The following is a 17,617-nucleotide window of genomic DNA, read 5'->3' as shown; positions in this document are numbered from 1 at the left end:
AACATATCAAATCCCTGCTGAAGGCATTAAGGAGAAATTTAACTGTTCACTTCTGTTTAAAGAAAATGCTCAAACTAAGAAGCACTCCAGGCACAAGTCTAGAACTCATCTTCACAAACTTGGTAAACATCAGACATGCTATGAGAAGAAAAAAATTGTGTCCCCAACCCTGAAATGACAAAAGAAAACAAAACAAAGGAGCAAAAGCCAATGCTCTAGTAGATGTAAAGAGAGTCTGTCATCACTGTACTTGCACCACCAAAGAGAGGACTCCAGGAAAAAGCACAATCCAGAGCCTGGACAGGGAAAAAGAAGAAAACCAGACTCCCTGATCAGTTCAATTCTAAGTGGTAACAGTCAACCAAATCCTGACAGGGACATCTCCCGGTGAAGGTGCCATCTGGAGGCCAGTTACAGGTGTGTATCACATATTGGAAAAAGAACTGATAGAGAAAATAGTAAGTTTGGGGATTTTTGAGCATGCTTGCTGGAAGGTCACAAGCATGCCATCCAACAGCAAGAAGAGTAAGGCAGAAGGCTGCAGAAGTACAGTAAGACTTCCAAAATGTTTTACTAGTGCAAATATATAGACAATAGAAGGGAAATCTTCTTCCACACAGGCCACTTCAGGTGAACTGGAGTTTGCTGGGCTCTGGCATCTCAAGAGCCAGCATATCAATCTCCTTTGAGAACTCTGCCTCCAAGGCATTCTAGCAGGAAAGAAAACCAAGAGGAATCAAGTGACCATGAAACAGTTTTCTTACATTCTTGTTAGACAAACTTATCTACAATGGTCAAACCTTGGGGTATTATTAGCACTGATTAACCCAAGTATTGAACTGGAAGGTCTCACTACTGCAAACAGCAGTAGTCTCTGTAGACAGCTACAGAGAAATCTCCAAATGAAGGGCTAAACAAGCTCAGTTGCCTTTATACTGTGCCCCAATGTGATATTAGACACCTTCAAGCTCAACAGGTACACTCCAGAGGTGAGTATTCTGACCTGATAAAAGCCTCAGGCTGGTAACGTGAGCTTGTATTTCTGCATCAAAACCAAGTGGCTTACCAACCTGAGCAGTCCCATCTGAAAATGTACAAAATATTCTCAAATAGCTGTGATTTTTGATCACAGCTTTAAGGCTTATCACTGAATACCTTGTGCTTTATCTATGAGCAAGCAGACTGTGGCCCAAAGAAATAAAGACAGGTTTTATGCTCAAATGTGGCCCAGCTCACTCAGGAAAGCTACGTATGAACTTCCCAAATAGCTTTATATGAATGTTTCCCAACAACCATACCTGCAGATTACACAGGCATGGATGAAATGGGCATTATGTTTTATAGGGAAAGGTCCCCATTGCAGTCTACAAGGCAGCTATTAAATAAAAATATGGGCCCTAGAGCCCTCAGGAGCAGCAAGGAAGGTTGTGAGACCAATAAGCTGCAACACAGCTGAGTGAATAAACATTCTGACAGGTGAAGCAGATAAAATCCAGAGGGATATAGATACCTAATCCCCACTGATACCATTATGCCCAACTGCCTTTGTAGCTTAGATATCATTCCTCCACCAGTTCCTCCTATCAATATGCACGGCTTCTGCCTTACCAGAGCAAAATTTCCTTCTAGAGATCATTAAGACTACAATCTGAGGTAGATAAATCCACAACCAATTAATATATATAGCTTGTTTTGGAACAACAGCACTCATTTAAATCTCTGTGAAAGATAAAAAACACCTCTTACCAGTTCTCATTTTACTTCTTCAGTCTTCACTCGTGCAAGGAAAGGATTCTAATGAGAGAAAAATGGCATAAAAGTCAGCATTTCAGCTGGAAACAAGGAGTCCCTGCATCATCGCAAGAGTCTAATGATGTGCTACAGGGGAATTCAGGGATAATGAAATCAGTTTTGTGTACACCCTTCACATGCAAAAGGAACTGACATTAAAAGCCTAGTATCAGTTCGGTTTGGGCAATTGTATTTTTCAAAAGTCTGGTATGGCCTAAAGTCTTAAAAAAAAAAAATAAAAAATCCCCATTTTCAGCAATTTTCCAAACCTACCAATCAAGGAACTGGATTTTAAACATATCTGTGCGTGAATTTTCCAAAGCACAATAAGCTTGCAAGGATAAACCTTCCTCCCTCCTTCTGCCTACACCAGAAGCAAGGCATTGGGGCTCTCCCTGTCTCCACTGACAGCAAGATGGGAGGGAGGGGGAAATTGGAGAACTTAATTGTCCTGGTTTCAGCTGGGATAGAGTTAATTTTCTTCCTAGTAGCTGGTATAGTGCTGTCCAATTTTAACATCCTGTTTCACTTGAGGAAAAGAGGCAGCTGCCTCTTGGAGTAAGATGAATTTAAAAGAGAAGCAGTCCCACCCTCTCCCTTCATCCTTTTCTTCTAGGAGGGAGACAGCAGTAGTTGTATGAGGGAGATGTGTTGAGAGGCAGGAATTCAACGGAGGGGCTAAGAGGTGAAGAGAGAAGCGTGGCCCAGCAGACAGGTCCCTAGTTCATAATACAAGAGACATGATAAATCACAGAGTTTCTATGTGATTTTGGACAAGTCTCTTTGTTTCTCTGGACCTCTATGCCCCACTTCTAAGAATAGAATAAATCTTTTTCACCTCTTACACAGAAAGGTCTGAGGTTAGCTCCATTAAAGGCTGTGGGGTGCTCAGATGAGGAGGTAACAGGGGCCATATCAGGCAACTCAAATACTAAACTGTGAACTAGACAGTCACAACTGTATTTAATAAAACCAAAACCCATTCAACTATTTGCTCCAGTTTTTGCTATTTCTCCCCTGAATGACAAAAGTCCTTAATACTTATCTGTAAAAGCAATGGCAATCTTCCAAAGGAGATTGGAAATACTTGGGTTTAGTAGTCCCAAATATCACAGGTGGTGATGTACAGACGTCACACAAAGCCAAGGTCTTCTGTTTCATGGACTAAAGCCCTGTTTACCTGTGACTTCTTTAAGCCACTAAAGTTGTTCACAAAATTACCCTTAACTGAAACAGTCTTTTGTAACAAAGCATTCTAATTTGAAAAGAGTAAAATCCTTTTTATAACAGGTGCTTCCCACAGCAGTCTGATAGTAACTCCTAGCACAGGGACCAATAGTGACAAGAGCCAAAATATAAAATGAAGAAAAGATAAGCAGACAGGGGCTTTCAAAAATGCAATTTAGTCACCTAAATGAGAAACATGCATTTTCAGAGAGCTGCATACCCAGCACCCTCAAGAGAAATCAAAGAAAATGATGGAGCAGCCAGTACTCACGCAAGCTAGAGTACTTGTTTAGGGGACAACGCCTACATTTGACTATTTCTTCATAATCGTTAATCTTGCTCAGAGCTCCAACCTCTGCACAATGTGCTGTGTCCACCATATTGACAGCCTGATGACATGTATAGCTAATATATTGATAAATCTAAAAAAATTTGTTATACTAAGGAATTACGTTTTCTTCCACATTTCTTTGTCTAATTTCTAGCTAATTCACCTTGATACTGAGCTCACTCAGCAAATCTGTGCATTTTGTTAGAACTAAGTTTGCCTGGTAAGCATACTTAATTTCTTGGCTTTGATTAATAAATAGATAGCCTTCTGTTTAAGTGAAGTCTTCTGTTTACACCATTAATAGATCTGTAGGACATCTACCTGTCCACTGAAACCATCACAACAATATCCTTTATGTTCTGATGTCCATTAAAATTAATCTGATGGCAAATACAATAGAACAGTGGAAAAAATAATTACAGGAGTTAAATCTAGGTAGGACTCCAGTTTCTTCTTCAAAGGCACAATTTCTTCCTGCAGTCCAGCCAGTTTCTGTAAAGAGAGCAAGGCAGATTATATTCTATAGTCTTACTTGTATAAGTGATGTAAATCAATGAAATAGATCCACAATTATCTACAGCATTTCAGAATTCACAGATGTTGGTGAGAGCTTTCATAATGCTTCTTAAAACCCATGGAAAACTAAAGATCTGCTATTCATTCAGTTATCAGTCAGTCAAACCCAGTTCAAATTTTACACGAAGGTACCAATTAATTTTCCTTCGTTCTGAAGACATCTTCAGATATCTTTTCTTACAGTATAACCACCTGATCTCACCTCCTTGAAAGGAGAGGAGATTTCAAATGAGTGAAATTCCTCTGTCTGATGGATTCTATCAACCTCACTGTAGGCCAGAGAGAACCAAGTCCCAAGGAAGGGGATACATTCTCATACCTATGGCTTCTATGTAAAAAGAGTTTTGCACATGCAGCAGCAAAAAGACTCCCCTTACACTTGCACTGCTTTGCTTATTCTGTTAACAAGGGGAAATAATGTCTCTTTGGGGCTGAAAATTGAGCACCTTCCACAATCCTCAACTCTTTTCAAATAATCAACTTAAAGTAAAAAAAAAAAAAAAATGCACCCCAAAGATAAAGCTATTTGTGCTGCCCAATTCACTGAGCTCTTGGCAAAGCAGATATAGAAGTGTCAGGGAGTTAAACTGTCGTGGTTTAGCCCCAGCTGGCAGCTAAGCACCACGCAGCCGCTCGCTCACTTCCCCCCCGGTGGGATGGGGGAGAGAATCCGAAGAGCAAAAGTAAGAAAACTCGAGGGTTGAGATAAAAACAGTTTAATAATTGGAACAAAATAATAGTAATAATAATAATGAATTATAATGAGAGGGAAAAAAACAACGAGAGAGAGAGAGAGAGAGAAACAAAACCCAAGGGAGGGAAAAAAGGGGGAAAAAAAAAAAATGATACAACCGCTCACCACCCGCCAACCGATGCCCAGCCAGTCCCTGAGCAGCGATCGCTACCCCCCTGCCAACCCCCCCAGTTTATATACTGGGCATGACATCACATGGTATGGAATAGCCCTTTGGTCAGTTTGGATCAACTATCCTGGCTGTGCCCCCTCCCAGCTTCTTGGGCACCTGGCAGAGCATGGGAACCTGAAAAGTCCTTGACCAGTGAAAACACTGCTTAGCAACAGCCAAAACATCAGCGTGTTATCAATATTATTCTCATCCTAAAATCCAAAGCACAGCACTATACCAGCTACTAGGAAGAAAATTAACTCTGTCCCAGCCGAAACCAGGACACAAACTTGCCCTTATGCTCAGGTTCTAGAAGATGACAAGTCTAGAAAATTGCCTATGACTTTTTGTATGTAAAATTCCAACACAAATGATTTGTGGTTAATACACTTCTGAAACACTGTGCAATGTAAACATTGCCACCCAGTGCTGGTTCATGAGAACGACAACTTAAAAATCAGGAAACCTATTTTCATTGTTCAACTTAACTAACATGCAGGAAAAGCTAGCAAAAGAAATGGGGAGAAAAACTAAGTTCTCATTACAGTAATAGCAAATAACATTAAAGTGTGGTGAGTGCAGACAGAACAACACAAATACATGTTACATGTGTACAAATGCTTCAGCACAAAGCTGGAGAATCTATAGCTATTAACTCAAGAAATGTGCTTTTTCCTTTAACAAATTATCCCACTGGGCTTACAATACAGCTGAAAAATGTTATATTTAAAGATGCAAGAAAAAAAGCACACAGTGGTTCAGAATTTGGGTTTCACTTGACCTCCTCCCCTTACTCAGAAGTGTTTGAAAGCAGGTTTATTTCACACAAACTAGAAAGAATGACCCAGGTGATTCTATCTAGTAATTGCAATACACAGGCAGCCATGTAACAGGATATAGTCCACAGAATATCCACTCTCTTTACAACACAGATCACGAAGAGAGGAGGCAGATCACAGGCTGCCAATTTTCTTTCAGTGGCAGGGAATTTATTCCATGGAAATTCTCTAGTAGGCTATATTCCCAGTTACAGACAGAAGCAGAAAGAGAGGAGAGGGAAAAACAAAAGGCAACAAAAATAAAGATTCCAATTGTTCCCCTCAATCAGTCCAGAAGGAAAGCTTCTTCCCAAGTCCAGAAGTCGTCCACATCTAACCCTGAAAAGGTACCACTTCAGCACCCACAGATGCTTCTCAGTTTCTAGGAGAGACAATCCCATCCAACATACCCCAGTTCAGAGATATCCATCTAAGGGATTTTTATTTGTGCTTCTTTTTATCATTAATATTTGTTCAGGTAACCAAATAGCAAACTACATTTCCTGAAACCACCCAACAAACAAGCCTGGTCTGTAGCACTGTAGAAACATCCATCTTGTACCAAAAGACCCACCTCAGACAGGCTCACAAGTGACTTGTGTGTCAGCAATTGGTCTAACCCTGTGGCGGCAAGCTGCTCCTACAAACAGGAGAGAGTTCATTCATAACTGACCACAAAATATAACAGGGAGGAGAAAGATTTTACTATTTCCTCGGGTTTTGATCTAAAGAGGCAAACAAGAATGCAGTTCGTCAACAGAAACGTGTGCTATTTGAACCACAGCTATAGTTGGTATATGAAATCAGTTGCTACTAAAATTTGTATCAAGAATAACAAGTCTTTCCAGAAAACTACTGGGAGAAGAGCACATGGCAAGGCTGGGAAGAGGCTTCTCAGTAAAATGTCATCAACTCTAATACGCTTTCCATCTCATATTTGTCAAGGTATCAGACAGCATCCAAGTGTTAAATAAAGTATTCACGTGTCCTTCATCATGTAGGAAAGGTGAAGGAGAAGACAGTACAACTTCTGCCTTCTGTGTTTAATCATTCATTAATTTTTTTAAAAAAATAGCTATATTCAGAATTTTGACACACAATTTACCTCAGTGAATCAGCTGCTCTACTAGTAGCTGTCTGTATACTCTTATATGACAGTACCTCACAATAAGCACAAGGTAGTCTGAGCTAATACAGTTCTCAGTGAAAGAAGAGAAAGCGTCCTTGCATTTATCATAGGATGTCCTAGGGAAAGACCATAAATATAGCAGGAACAACTGAAGTGTAGTAATATGTTGTCCTGTTAGCACAAGAGTCCTCAGCCCTGGAGTTTAGGAAGCTCCTGGGATGTCTCTAACTACAATTTTAGGCCAGACCAACCAAGACTGTGCCATCCCATCACAAAATCTTGTTAGAAAATTCCTTCCATCTACCTCAGCAGTCTTGATCCTGATTTTTAAATCCTCAGATTTATCTTTCAGGAACTTCAAGTTCTGGGATCGGCTGTCAGCTTTGGCCTTTTCTACTTCCAGAAGTTCCTCTGTTTTTTTTAAGATCCCTTAAAAAAAAAATACAAAAAGTAACAAACTTTTACATTCAAAGAGATACCAGTATACAAATGCTGCTTCATTATCTATGCTCAAGCTAAACCCTGTAATACAACCAACATGAGAAGGGAGGGAATGGAGAACAACTTGCATTTCCCTGTGAGATTTCCCAGTGGAAACATCCACAGCTGTTACATCCAGAGTCCCAAAGGCCAGGGAATAAAGAGAGGCCAAGGGGAAAGCCATCTGCATAAAAGCAAAGAGTAATAGTCTTCTGCATAATTCCCTAATTCAGCTAGAGACCTGTTACGCAAGCTAAACTTAAGATCCCAGAGAGGGGCCATGGCAAACCTGCAGAAAGCACACAGGTCTGGTATCTTTGCTACAAGCAGCACCACAATTACTACTTTAAAAGACAAAAAAACAGAAAATAATTAGTCTGGAAGGGGGCTGTGGAGATCATCTGGGCCAATCCCCACTCAAGGCAGGGGTTGATCCTGCTATGCTTGGCAAAGCACTTCAGATTACATCCTCTAGGGAATGGACTTGATACCGATTTTTTTTTTTTTAATTAAGTCTCCCACACACTGGTTAAAGGAAATTCTTACCTGGGAACAGTTTTTGTTTTGCCTGGCTCCTTCACTCTGACTACAGAGCCCACACTAAATGTGCTAAGAAAATCAGGTTTGCCTTCAACCTTCAGGTTTGCCTTTTTTCAGCGAAGCCTCCGAGGCGAGCAGCTCTGAGACAGAGGACCGCGTCGGGGGACCGCTGCTGGATCGGCGAAACCGCGGCAAAACCGCGCAGGGAAGGGAGGAAAAAGAAAAGGGAGGGCGCAGCCACCCCCCCAGCCCCTGAGCAGGAAGGCGGGAGCTCCTGACGAGGACCCGGCTCTGACTCAGCGTGGGCGGGGACGAGAGTGACGGCGGAAATCCCCTTCCCGTACAAGAGCATCTCCCAGGGAGCGCGGCAAACAGGGCGTGGCGCGTCAGTTTGCGCAGGCAGGGCAAGTAGGGAAGGCGAAGGCACCTACTAGCTCAAGAGGATCTGTGAGAAGTGAGTTCATTCGGTAGTCCCCATCCTTCCAGAAGGAACTCAACTATGGTCCTCACTCGTCAGAAAGCGATGCCCTCTGTGCTCGCCAGAGTGGATGTGGCTACCCAGACGGAGCTGCCGGGAAAACATGCCGCCACCCAGGTCTCGGGCTGCAGGGAGTGCCTGGGCATCTCGCTGTTCACGCATGGCAGCCATGTGGACAGCTGCGTGAGGTGCGACCAGGTGGATGACTTGCTTTGCATGGTGGCAGAGCTACGGGAGGAGGTGGAAAGGTTAAGGAGCATCAGGGAGGCTGAAAAGGAGATCGACTGGTGGTGCCAGGCTCTGCCCCCCCTGAGACGGGAACAAGAGCAGCAGCAGCCGCCAGTAAGAACCCACGATCAAGGGGATCCTCTGTCCCTCCCCCGCCGGGCTGAAGGCAGCAGCTCAGAGGAGGAGAGTGAATGGAGGCGAGTCCGCGCTCGTGGTGGCAGGCGAAGGCCCTCGTTGCCCGCCTCGCCCCCCCAGGTGCCTCTACACAACAGGTATGAGGCCCTGGAGGTGGAAGGCCAGTCAGTGGAGGATGGGGACGACAGTCTATCTATACCAGAGGTGTCACCCAGGTCAGAAGAACGTACCTCTCGTCTTACCACCACCTCCACGAGGAAGAAAAGAAGGGTTATAGTTGTGGGTGACTCCTTTCTGAAGGGAACCGAGGGTCCAATATGCCGGCCAGACCCTCCTCTTAGGGAAGTCTGCTGCCTCCCTGGAGCCCGCGTGAAGGATGTCACGAGGGTACTCCCTAGTCTGGTACGGCCCTCGGACTATTACCCCCTACTGCTCTTCCATGTGGGGGGCGATGAGGCTGAAACACGAAGTCCTAGGGTGATCAAAAGAGACTTGAGGGCCTTGGGACGGCTAGTAAGAAACTCAGGAGCGCAGGTTATTTTCTCCTCTCTCCTTCCAGTGGTGGGCAGTGACACCAGAAGGAACAGAGATGCCCAATCTATTAATGCATGGCTCCGTGGCTGGTGTCATCGCCATGGATTTGGGTTTTTTGACAACGGGATGGCCTACGCCGCACCGGGTTTGCTGGCGTCTGATGGGATTCATCTTTCTCAAAGGGGAAAGAGAATCTTTGCTCAGGAACTTGCAGGGCTCATTGACAGAGCTTTAAACTAGACTCGAAGGGGGAGGGGGATAATATCAGAATTGCCCGAGAGAAGCTGAGGGGCGACGTGCCATGGTTGGAGGGAGCGGCTGACAGCGAGGACAGTTGGCCTGAGTCCTCGAGATGCGCGGGGTATGCTTGGGCACAGCCGAAGTCGAGCGGAGTTGAGCCAGGGGATACTGAGGCAACGGGAGCCAAGAGGGAAACACCAGTGAAATGCCTCAAAGCACGCAAGGGGTGTTCTTCTATGAAGGAGGCACGGATGACAGCCCAGCTGAAGTGCCTCTACACCAATGCACGCAGCATGGGCAACAAGCAGGAGGAGTTGGAAGCCATTGTACATCAGGAAAACTATGATATGGTGGCCATCACAGAAACGTGGTGGGGTGACTCGCACAACTGGAGTGCGGCGATGGATGGCTATAAACTCTTCAGGAGGGATAGGCAAGGCAGGAGAGGTGGTGGGGTAGCCCTATACGTCAGGGAGAGTCTAGATAGTTTAGAGCTCGATGATGGTGATGATAGGGTGGAGTGTCTATGGGTAAGAATCAGGGGGAAGGCCAACAAGGCAGATATTGTGGTGGGAGTCTGTTACAGACCCCCCAACCAGGATGAGGAGACAGATGACTATTCTATAAGCAGCTGGGAGAAGCCTCATGATCGCTAGCCCTTGTTCTGGTGGGGGACTTCAACCTGCCGGATGTCTGCTGGAAATACAATACAGCAGAGAGGAAACAGTCCAGGAGGTTCCTGGAGCGTGTGGCAGATAACTTCCTGACGCAGCTGGTGAGTGAGCCAACGAGGGAAGGTGCCCCGCTGGACCTCTTGTTCACCAACAGAGAAGGACTTGTGAGCGATGTGATGGTTGGAGGCTGTCTTGGGCAGAGTGATCACGAAATGATAGAGTTTTTGATACATGGAGAAGCGGCGAGGGGGGTCGGCAAAACTGCCACCTTAGACTTCCGGAGAGCGGACTTCGGCCTGTTTAGGAGACTGGTCGAGAGAGTCCCCTGGGAGGCAGCTCTTATGGGCAAAGGGGTCCAGGAAGGCTGGACATTCTTTAAGGAGGAAGTCCTAAAGGCACAAGAGCGGGCTGTCCCCAGGTGCCGAAAGACGAGCCGGCAGGGAAGAAGACTGGCCTGGCTGACTAGAGAGCTCTGGCTCGAACTCAGGAAAAAGAGGAGAGTCTATGACCTCTGGAAGAAGGGGCGGGCAACTCAGGAGGACTACAAAGGTGTAGCAAGGCTGTGCAGGGAGAAGACTAGAAGGGCCAAAGCTGAGCTAGAGCTCAGTCTGGCTGCTGCTATAAAAGACAACAAAAACCACTTCTTCAAATACATTAGCAGCAAAAGGAGAGCTAAGGAGAATCTCCAGCCCCTAGTAGACGGGGGAGGGAACACAGTGACCAAGGATGAGGAAAAGGCTGAGGTACTTAATGCCTTCTTTGCCTCAGTCTTTAATAGCAGGGCCGACTGTTCTATGGGTACCCAGCCCCCTGAGTTGGAAGATAGGGATGGGGACCAGACTGGAGCCCCCATAATCCAGGGGGAAATGGTGAGTGACCTGCTGCACCACTTAGACACTCACAAGTCTATGGGGCCTGATGAGATCCACCCGAGAGTGTTGAAGGAGCTGGCAGAAGAGCTCACCAAGCCCCTTTCCATAATTTACCAGCAGTCCTGGCTAACTGGGGAGGTCCCTGCTGACTGAAGATTAGCGAATGTGACACCCATCTACAAGAAGGGCCAGAAGGAGGACCCGGGGAACTACAGGCCTGTTAGCCTGACCTCGGTGCCGGGGAAGCTGATGGAGCAGATCATCCTGAGTGCTATCACACAGCATGTAGAGAATAACCAAGGGATCAAGCCCAGCCAGCATGGGTTCAGGAAAGGCAGGTCCTGCTTGACCAACCTGATCTCCTTCTACGACAAGGTGACCCGCCTAGTGGATGAGGGAAAGGCTGTGGATGTTGTCTATCTAGACTTCAGTAAAGCCTTTGACACTGTCTCCCACAGCATTCTCCTGGAGAAACTGGCTGCTCATGGCTTGGACAGGTGTACTCTTCGCTGGGTAAAGAACTGGCTGGATGGCCGGGCCCAAAGAGTGGTGGTGAATGGAGTTTACTCCAGTTGGCGGCCGGTCACAAGCGGTGTTCCCCAGGGCTCGGTGTTGGGGCCAGTTCTGTTTAACATCTTTATCAATGATCTGGACGAAGGGATCGAGTGTACTCTCAGTAAGTTTGCAGACGACACCAAGTTGTGTGGGAGTGTTGATCTGCTGGAGGGTAGGCAGGCTCTGCAGAGGGACCTGGACAGGCTGGATCGATGGGCTGGGGTGAATTGTATGAGGTTTAACAAGGCCAAGTGCAAGGTCCTGCACTTGGGCCACAGGAACCCCATGCAACGCTACAGGCTTGGGGAAGAGTGGCTGGAAAGCTGCCTGGCAGAGAAGGACCTGGGGGTGTTGGTTGACAGCTGGCTGAATATGAGCCAGCAGTGTGCCCAGGCGGCCAAGAAGGCCAATGGCATCCTGGCTTGTATCAAAAATAGCGTGGCCAGCAGGACTAGGGAAGTGATCGTGCCCCTGTACTCGGCACTGGTGAGGCCGCACCTCGAATACTGTGTTCAGTTTTGGGCCCCCCACTACAAGAGGGATATTGAGGTGCTGGAGCGTGTCCAGAGAAGGGCAACGAAGCTGGTGAAGGGTCTGGAGCAGAAGTCTTATGAGGAGCGGCTGAGGGAGCTGGGACTGTTTAGCCTGGAGAAAAGGAGGCTGAGGGGAGACCTCATCGCTCTCTTCAACTACCTGAAAGGAGGTTGTAGAGAGGTGGGGGTCGGTCTCTTCTCCCAGGTAACAAGTGATAGGACCAGAGGAAATGGCCTCAAGTTGCGCCAGGGGAGGTTTAGACGGGATATTAGGAAATTTTTCTTCACCGAGAGGGTTATCAAGCATTGGAACAGGCTGCCCAGGGAAGTGGTTGAGTCGCCATCCCTGGAGGTATTTAAAAGATGTTTGGATGAGGTGCTTAGAGACATGGTGTAGTGGTGGTTTTTGGCAGTGTTAGGTTTATGGTTGGACTCGATGATCTTAAAGGTCTTTTCCAACCTATATGATTCTGTGATTCTGTAATTCAACCTCAGACGAAGGCAACTGGTGGAAGATGCCAGCCCATACCTGAAAACTACTTGTAGACCATTTTTTATTTAAAATAATGGATTTGATGGTACCCCAAATCTCTTTTGATTACTGAATGTATCCATAGCATGTGGCTTTTGATAGATATTTCTAAATATTGTGAATTTAGGGATGTGTCAAAACCCTGAGAATTCAGTTGTCCTTGTTAGTTATCACAACCAATGTTCCACATTGCAGGGATCAGCAGTATTGCTTACATCTTTCCCTTTTCTCATCCATTACTCACTCCTCTAACCGCTTTTCCAGCATCAGCACTGCAGTTAGTTTTTTCCTAGTGTTGGTCAATTCCCATTCCATTTCTCTGTTTTTTGATTCTGTTTCAAACAGCTCCGAGGTCATATCATTGATGGCACAGAAGCAGCTGGTGAAAGAGAGAGATTCAGTAGGAATGCTCAGGAGTCAGCTCTTCTGAAACTCAGAATTATTATTATTATTTTCTCCACACTTTCCACAAATGACTTTTTTGTTCTCATATTAGGATACATCAGATAACTGCCAGCTATTTTAGAGGACAAAAGTAAAATAAGTCACTAAGGGTATTTGCTTCCCTTAACTAACAAAGATTTCACCTGGAAAAGCAAACAGCCCAGCAATCTCAGCAGGAGAAAGTGAACAAGACCTGGCACTCTAGTAAATATAACCACTGGGTTTGACATGATCAGATGCTCCATTCCTGGCTTGCCAAATTGCCCTTGAGAGAAACTGTATTCAGTCCCTGAAAATGCACATCCGAGATGCCCAGCAGTATTTCAGTCTCTTCCTCTTCCCAAATGGTTCAAAGCTGCTTGCCTCTCCAGCTCGGAAGAGCTGTAAAAGCCAAGCTCCTTAACATCATACAAAAATTGGATTCCAAGGCAGATTTTGCCCCTTCCTTACTGCCAATGCTCAGCACAAACCTGCTGTGTTATGGGTCAAGGCCAGGCTAGGGGGACGGGCCCAGGAAGACTAACAGCCATTTCTCTGCAGCTAAGGAAACCTCCTTACATTAACTGAGGCCAGATAAGAGAGGGAAGAAAGAGGAACTGAGACTGAAAGACCAGTTACAGTTCCCCAGTCCTTGCCTAAGCAGTATGAAAGCTGCTCTAGCTTGCGCTACCTGGCACAACAGCCTGAGCAGCAGCATCCTGCAGCCACGGACCACAAAAGCAGGGGCAAAAGAGGGATTTAACTGTGGCTGAGGTACCTCTCAGGCTTCAGAGACTTCCTTTACTGGGATAATCAAGAGTTAGAGATTTGTGCTCAGTTCCTGTGTCCTCCAAAGCTGCCCAAGGGGTGCAAAAGAAGCTGGACAAGTAAGATTCCTGGTGTGAAAGTCAAGTTTGAAACTGTTGAATTGAAACACCAGAGGGAAACAGCACAGACCATGACATTCAGAGGGAAACAGCGCATTCCCACTGATGCACAGTGGGAAGAATTACCTGGCAAGAGACGCGTCCTTTGTTTCAAGTGTCATTGCGCTGTTTACCAGGACATTGAGGTAGCTGGTGCCTTCGCTGGACAGACTGGATAGGGAAAGATCCAGGCTTTCTGCGAGAAGACCCTGTAGATAGTTAGCTGGAAAACAAATACAACTCAAAATAGTAATTTTTTTTATATTACTGTTCTTTTAAGGCCTAGATGGGACTCTCTCTTTTAACACGTGTGTTAAAAATGTATTATGGTCCCCTGAACCAGTCACTTGCTCCAGAAAACCCACATTATCAAACACTCTTGAGCATAACTTAATCACCTCACTGTTGTTTCAGAGTCCTCAAGTGCTTTCCTTAACAGTGGATTAGCACCAGCTCAAACTCTTAAATCAGCTGTAAGGTTGCTTCCCTGTCTAGCCAGCCAATATTTCAATGCTGTGCTACTCAGCCCAACAGGCTAGGAGGTTTTAGCAATTAATCTGCTTGTCTGTATTTACAGCCTGCTCAAGATAGCTTAAAAAATTGCTCTTGACCAACCTTATGTCACTGTAAATTTTGCTGAAAGGAAAGCATGGGATGCATTGCAGTAAAAGCTGTACCAGACCAAAAGCTGAGTTCGTTCCAATTATATATATATTTATATATGTATATTTGTTCATAAGATTTTAACAAAGACAATCTTCAGGGTCACTAAGAAAAACTAACTTCAATGAAACTGAGAAGTGAAGCTTCAAACTTACCTTCTGCTTCATGTCCTCTATCAGCAAGGAAACATCCCCGTCTCTGGCTTCATTGCATTCTACAAGCTCATACAGGATATCAACTGTCCTTGCATTCACTTCATACTGTGGAATAGGCTGATTCCCATATATTTTCTTTAGCCATAAAGTAACCTGCCAGAGAATGGGGGAAGTAAACAGTCAAGTGAAACAACAGAAAAGAGCTGATAGATGTGAGAAACAAAGTGCTGCAAGCTCTGCATTCCTGAAGAATAACTCCTACTATATCAGTCAAGGCATGGGTGGAAAAAGGGGAGACAACTTGCTTTGTCTCTTCTTCAAACATCCTCTGTAGTTTAGAAAACCCTTTCCCTTTTAATCTCCCTGATTTCACTGGACACCTGCTTATCTCCAGGTGATAAAACTTTATCTTTTTATTCACATGACCTGTTTGCTTCAGACACACTAATGATCCAAGAGATGTTAAATGGATATTTGGGCAGCTGGTAAAAACTGCATTAAAGCAGCATAGGATAAAACTGCCCAAACCATTATCATTGGAAACAGTCTCTACGGGCTAACAGGGGAGAAAGAGTTACTACAACGTGCAAGCATAAGGCCTGCAGAGCACAATTTATACCACTGAAAAGAAGGTCAGAAATGGGAAGAGATCAACACAGTGCTTGCAGGTGGCACTGAAAGATTAGATTATGACTGGTAATAATTGAACACATGAAAGTTCATCACTGATGTAGCAAATTATTTTCTAAGGCTATCTAAGCAACCTGATGATGGAAAAGGACCCAGCCTTATAACTTAAGACATTTCTTTCTAGCATGTCCTTCTTTATGCTTCTACCATACCAGCATCTCAGCTACATACACTGCACACAGCAAACATCACCCTGAACTATGCTGGGGAGAAAACCATCAAGCCCTTAGAACCAAACAGCACTAGCTATACATAGATGAAAACTCTAATACTGCAAAAATGCCGAGTTCACGATCAAAGCATGAATTGCATCTTTCTGCCACTTTCTGTAGGAACAATGATTTGAAATGCAAAAACTTCAGGCACCTAAGATCTTAATAACCTAGCATTTTAAACCAGCTGTTAGCTTATACTTAAAGGTCAGCGAGCTCATGCTGTTATCTAGTAGGTAGCAGAGGATGAAGTGGGTGAACACAGACTTTACTGCTGCAAAACCCACCCAGCGACCACATCTTGCCCATCCCCCAACGTTTAAAGGGGCAAAAAACCGACATAGGCTCGTTTCTACTCTTAAACCGCGCACGTCCCAGCACCAGCCAAGCAGAGGGACAACTGCCATGGCCCAGCAAAACCTTCAGCACAACCGCTCCAGTGCCTCGCCTGTAAGGACTGAAAGAGGCGCTCTCAGGAGAGCAGGACGAGGGCTCCGATAACGCGCCGGTACCTTCCCCGGCGCCCGCAGCCCGCCCCAGGAGCGTAGCACCCGCCCCACCCGCTGCCCCCCATCGGGCCCTGGACCGGGCCGGCAGGGAGAAGCCCCCGGGCGGGTGAGGGACAGCCGGAGGATGGGGCCACCTGCACCGTGAGAGCCGAGTCGAACTCGAACCCGAGCCCCACCGTTACCCACTGGAGCTTCTCCTCCATGGCAGCCTCCACCACCTTGAGCCTCCCGCCTCCCTCCCGACTTCCCCCGCACGCAGCCGCGGCGCCTGATGGGACTTGTAGTTCGGCGGGGTGCATGGGGCTGGGCGAACTCACCCAGCCCAGCAGGACCCAGCCGTTTCCCAGTTTTAAATTCTTGAAACACAGAAAAAATAATAAAAAATCAGTTCAATTCGCTACCTGCAGTGAATGCTTTTACTAAAGTGGATTTAAATGTTCTAAATGTTTTGAAAGAATTATACCCAATACTTTTAAGAATAAATATATATACCCAATGCTTTTAAGAAAATAGTCTTGAATCAGTACAATAATTTGAGATTTCATTTTTTTGATGGAATTGTATGTTTCATGTATATCATAAGGCAAATTACAAATAAAGGCATATAAAACCCTTCATCAAAAAGGCATAAATTGTATTTTTAAGTTAAAGGGCAAAAATTGAAATTTGAATAGCTTGTATATCACAGCTTACATAAATTCATATAAAAGCTGTGCTCCTTATTAGAAAATACACCATAAAAACGCATCTTCTGAGTCAAACCCTTTAAACAATTATCAAGGAACCACCTTTCTTTAGCAATACAGAAAAAGTGCAAATGCACAAGGTTATTTAAATCAATGTGGTTTTTTTCAGGCGGTTTTACAGAACTTGAAGTGATTACTGAAATAATCAGCATGAGAAACATTGCTGAAGCATCACAGTTGATACAACACATGCCAAAATGGTTGAGGATTTTTCACTTAACCTTTTTAATTCCCAGAAAGGCCTGCTGGGATCTGTGCTTTACTAACCTCTCTGGGTTACCATAGGGACACAATCACACTGTGCCTGCCTGAGTTTCAGCGCTTTCTCCCTGGCAGACTAAATCCTACGTCTCACATACAGGACTCGTTGCAAAGTGCGCTGTCCCGGCAGGATTAGGCCTTGGTAGACGGATCACAACAAGGGGGAGACCCCCGTGCACGATAAGCACGACTGCCTCTTGCAGTGAGGTTCTCCTCAGCTTGCAACACTGCTATCCTGTCACCGTCACCTCTGATGGCGCCTGTGAGGCCAGCAGTCAAGTTTCACTTATTATGAACAGACTGGCTAAAAAATTTAAGCTCATCTGTAGTAACAGTAAGAAAACCAACATGGCACTGCACATCACGTCCCTTTTACCCCCGTTTCCAGAGCCCGGGCGAGATGCCAGCACTCCTCTACCACACTTTTCTTCTGCCACCAGCAGCTGCTACCAGA

At 45.4% G+C, this 17,617-nt stretch overlaps 1 protein-coding gene across 1 annotated transcript; it reads right to left on the bottom strand.

Annotated features, from left to right (window-relative positions):
* Positions 1-214: 214 nt before the first annotated feature.
* HAUS1 (HAUS augmin like complex subunit 1) lies at positions 215-16,473 on the bottom strand. Its single transcript, XM_075488829.1, is given in 10 exon segments — positions 215-710; positions 1,747-1,794; positions 3,770-3,841; positions 6,223-6,288; positions 7,082-7,206; positions 12,151-12,158; positions 12,832-12,957; positions 14,015-14,150; positions 14,742-14,898; positions 16,339-16,473. Coding segments are annotated over 10 exon segments (939 nt in total). The 5' UTR covers positions 16,456-16,473; the 3' UTR covers positions 215-626.
* Positions 16,474-17,617: the final 1,144 nt, after the last annotated feature.

This window comes from Mycteria americana (genome assembly GCF_035582795.1).
Source record: "Mycteria americana isolate JAX WOST 10 ecotype Jacksonville Zoo and Gardens chromosome Z unlocalized genomic scaffold, USCA_MyAme_1.0 Scaffold_18, whole genome shotgun sequence".
Taxonomy (NCBI): Eukaryota; Metazoa; Chordata; class Aves; order Ciconiiformes; family Ciconiidae; genus Mycteria; species Mycteria americana.
The sequence above is the reverse complement of the archived record's forward strand: the minus strand, read 5'-3'. Positions and strand labels throughout refer to the sequence as shown.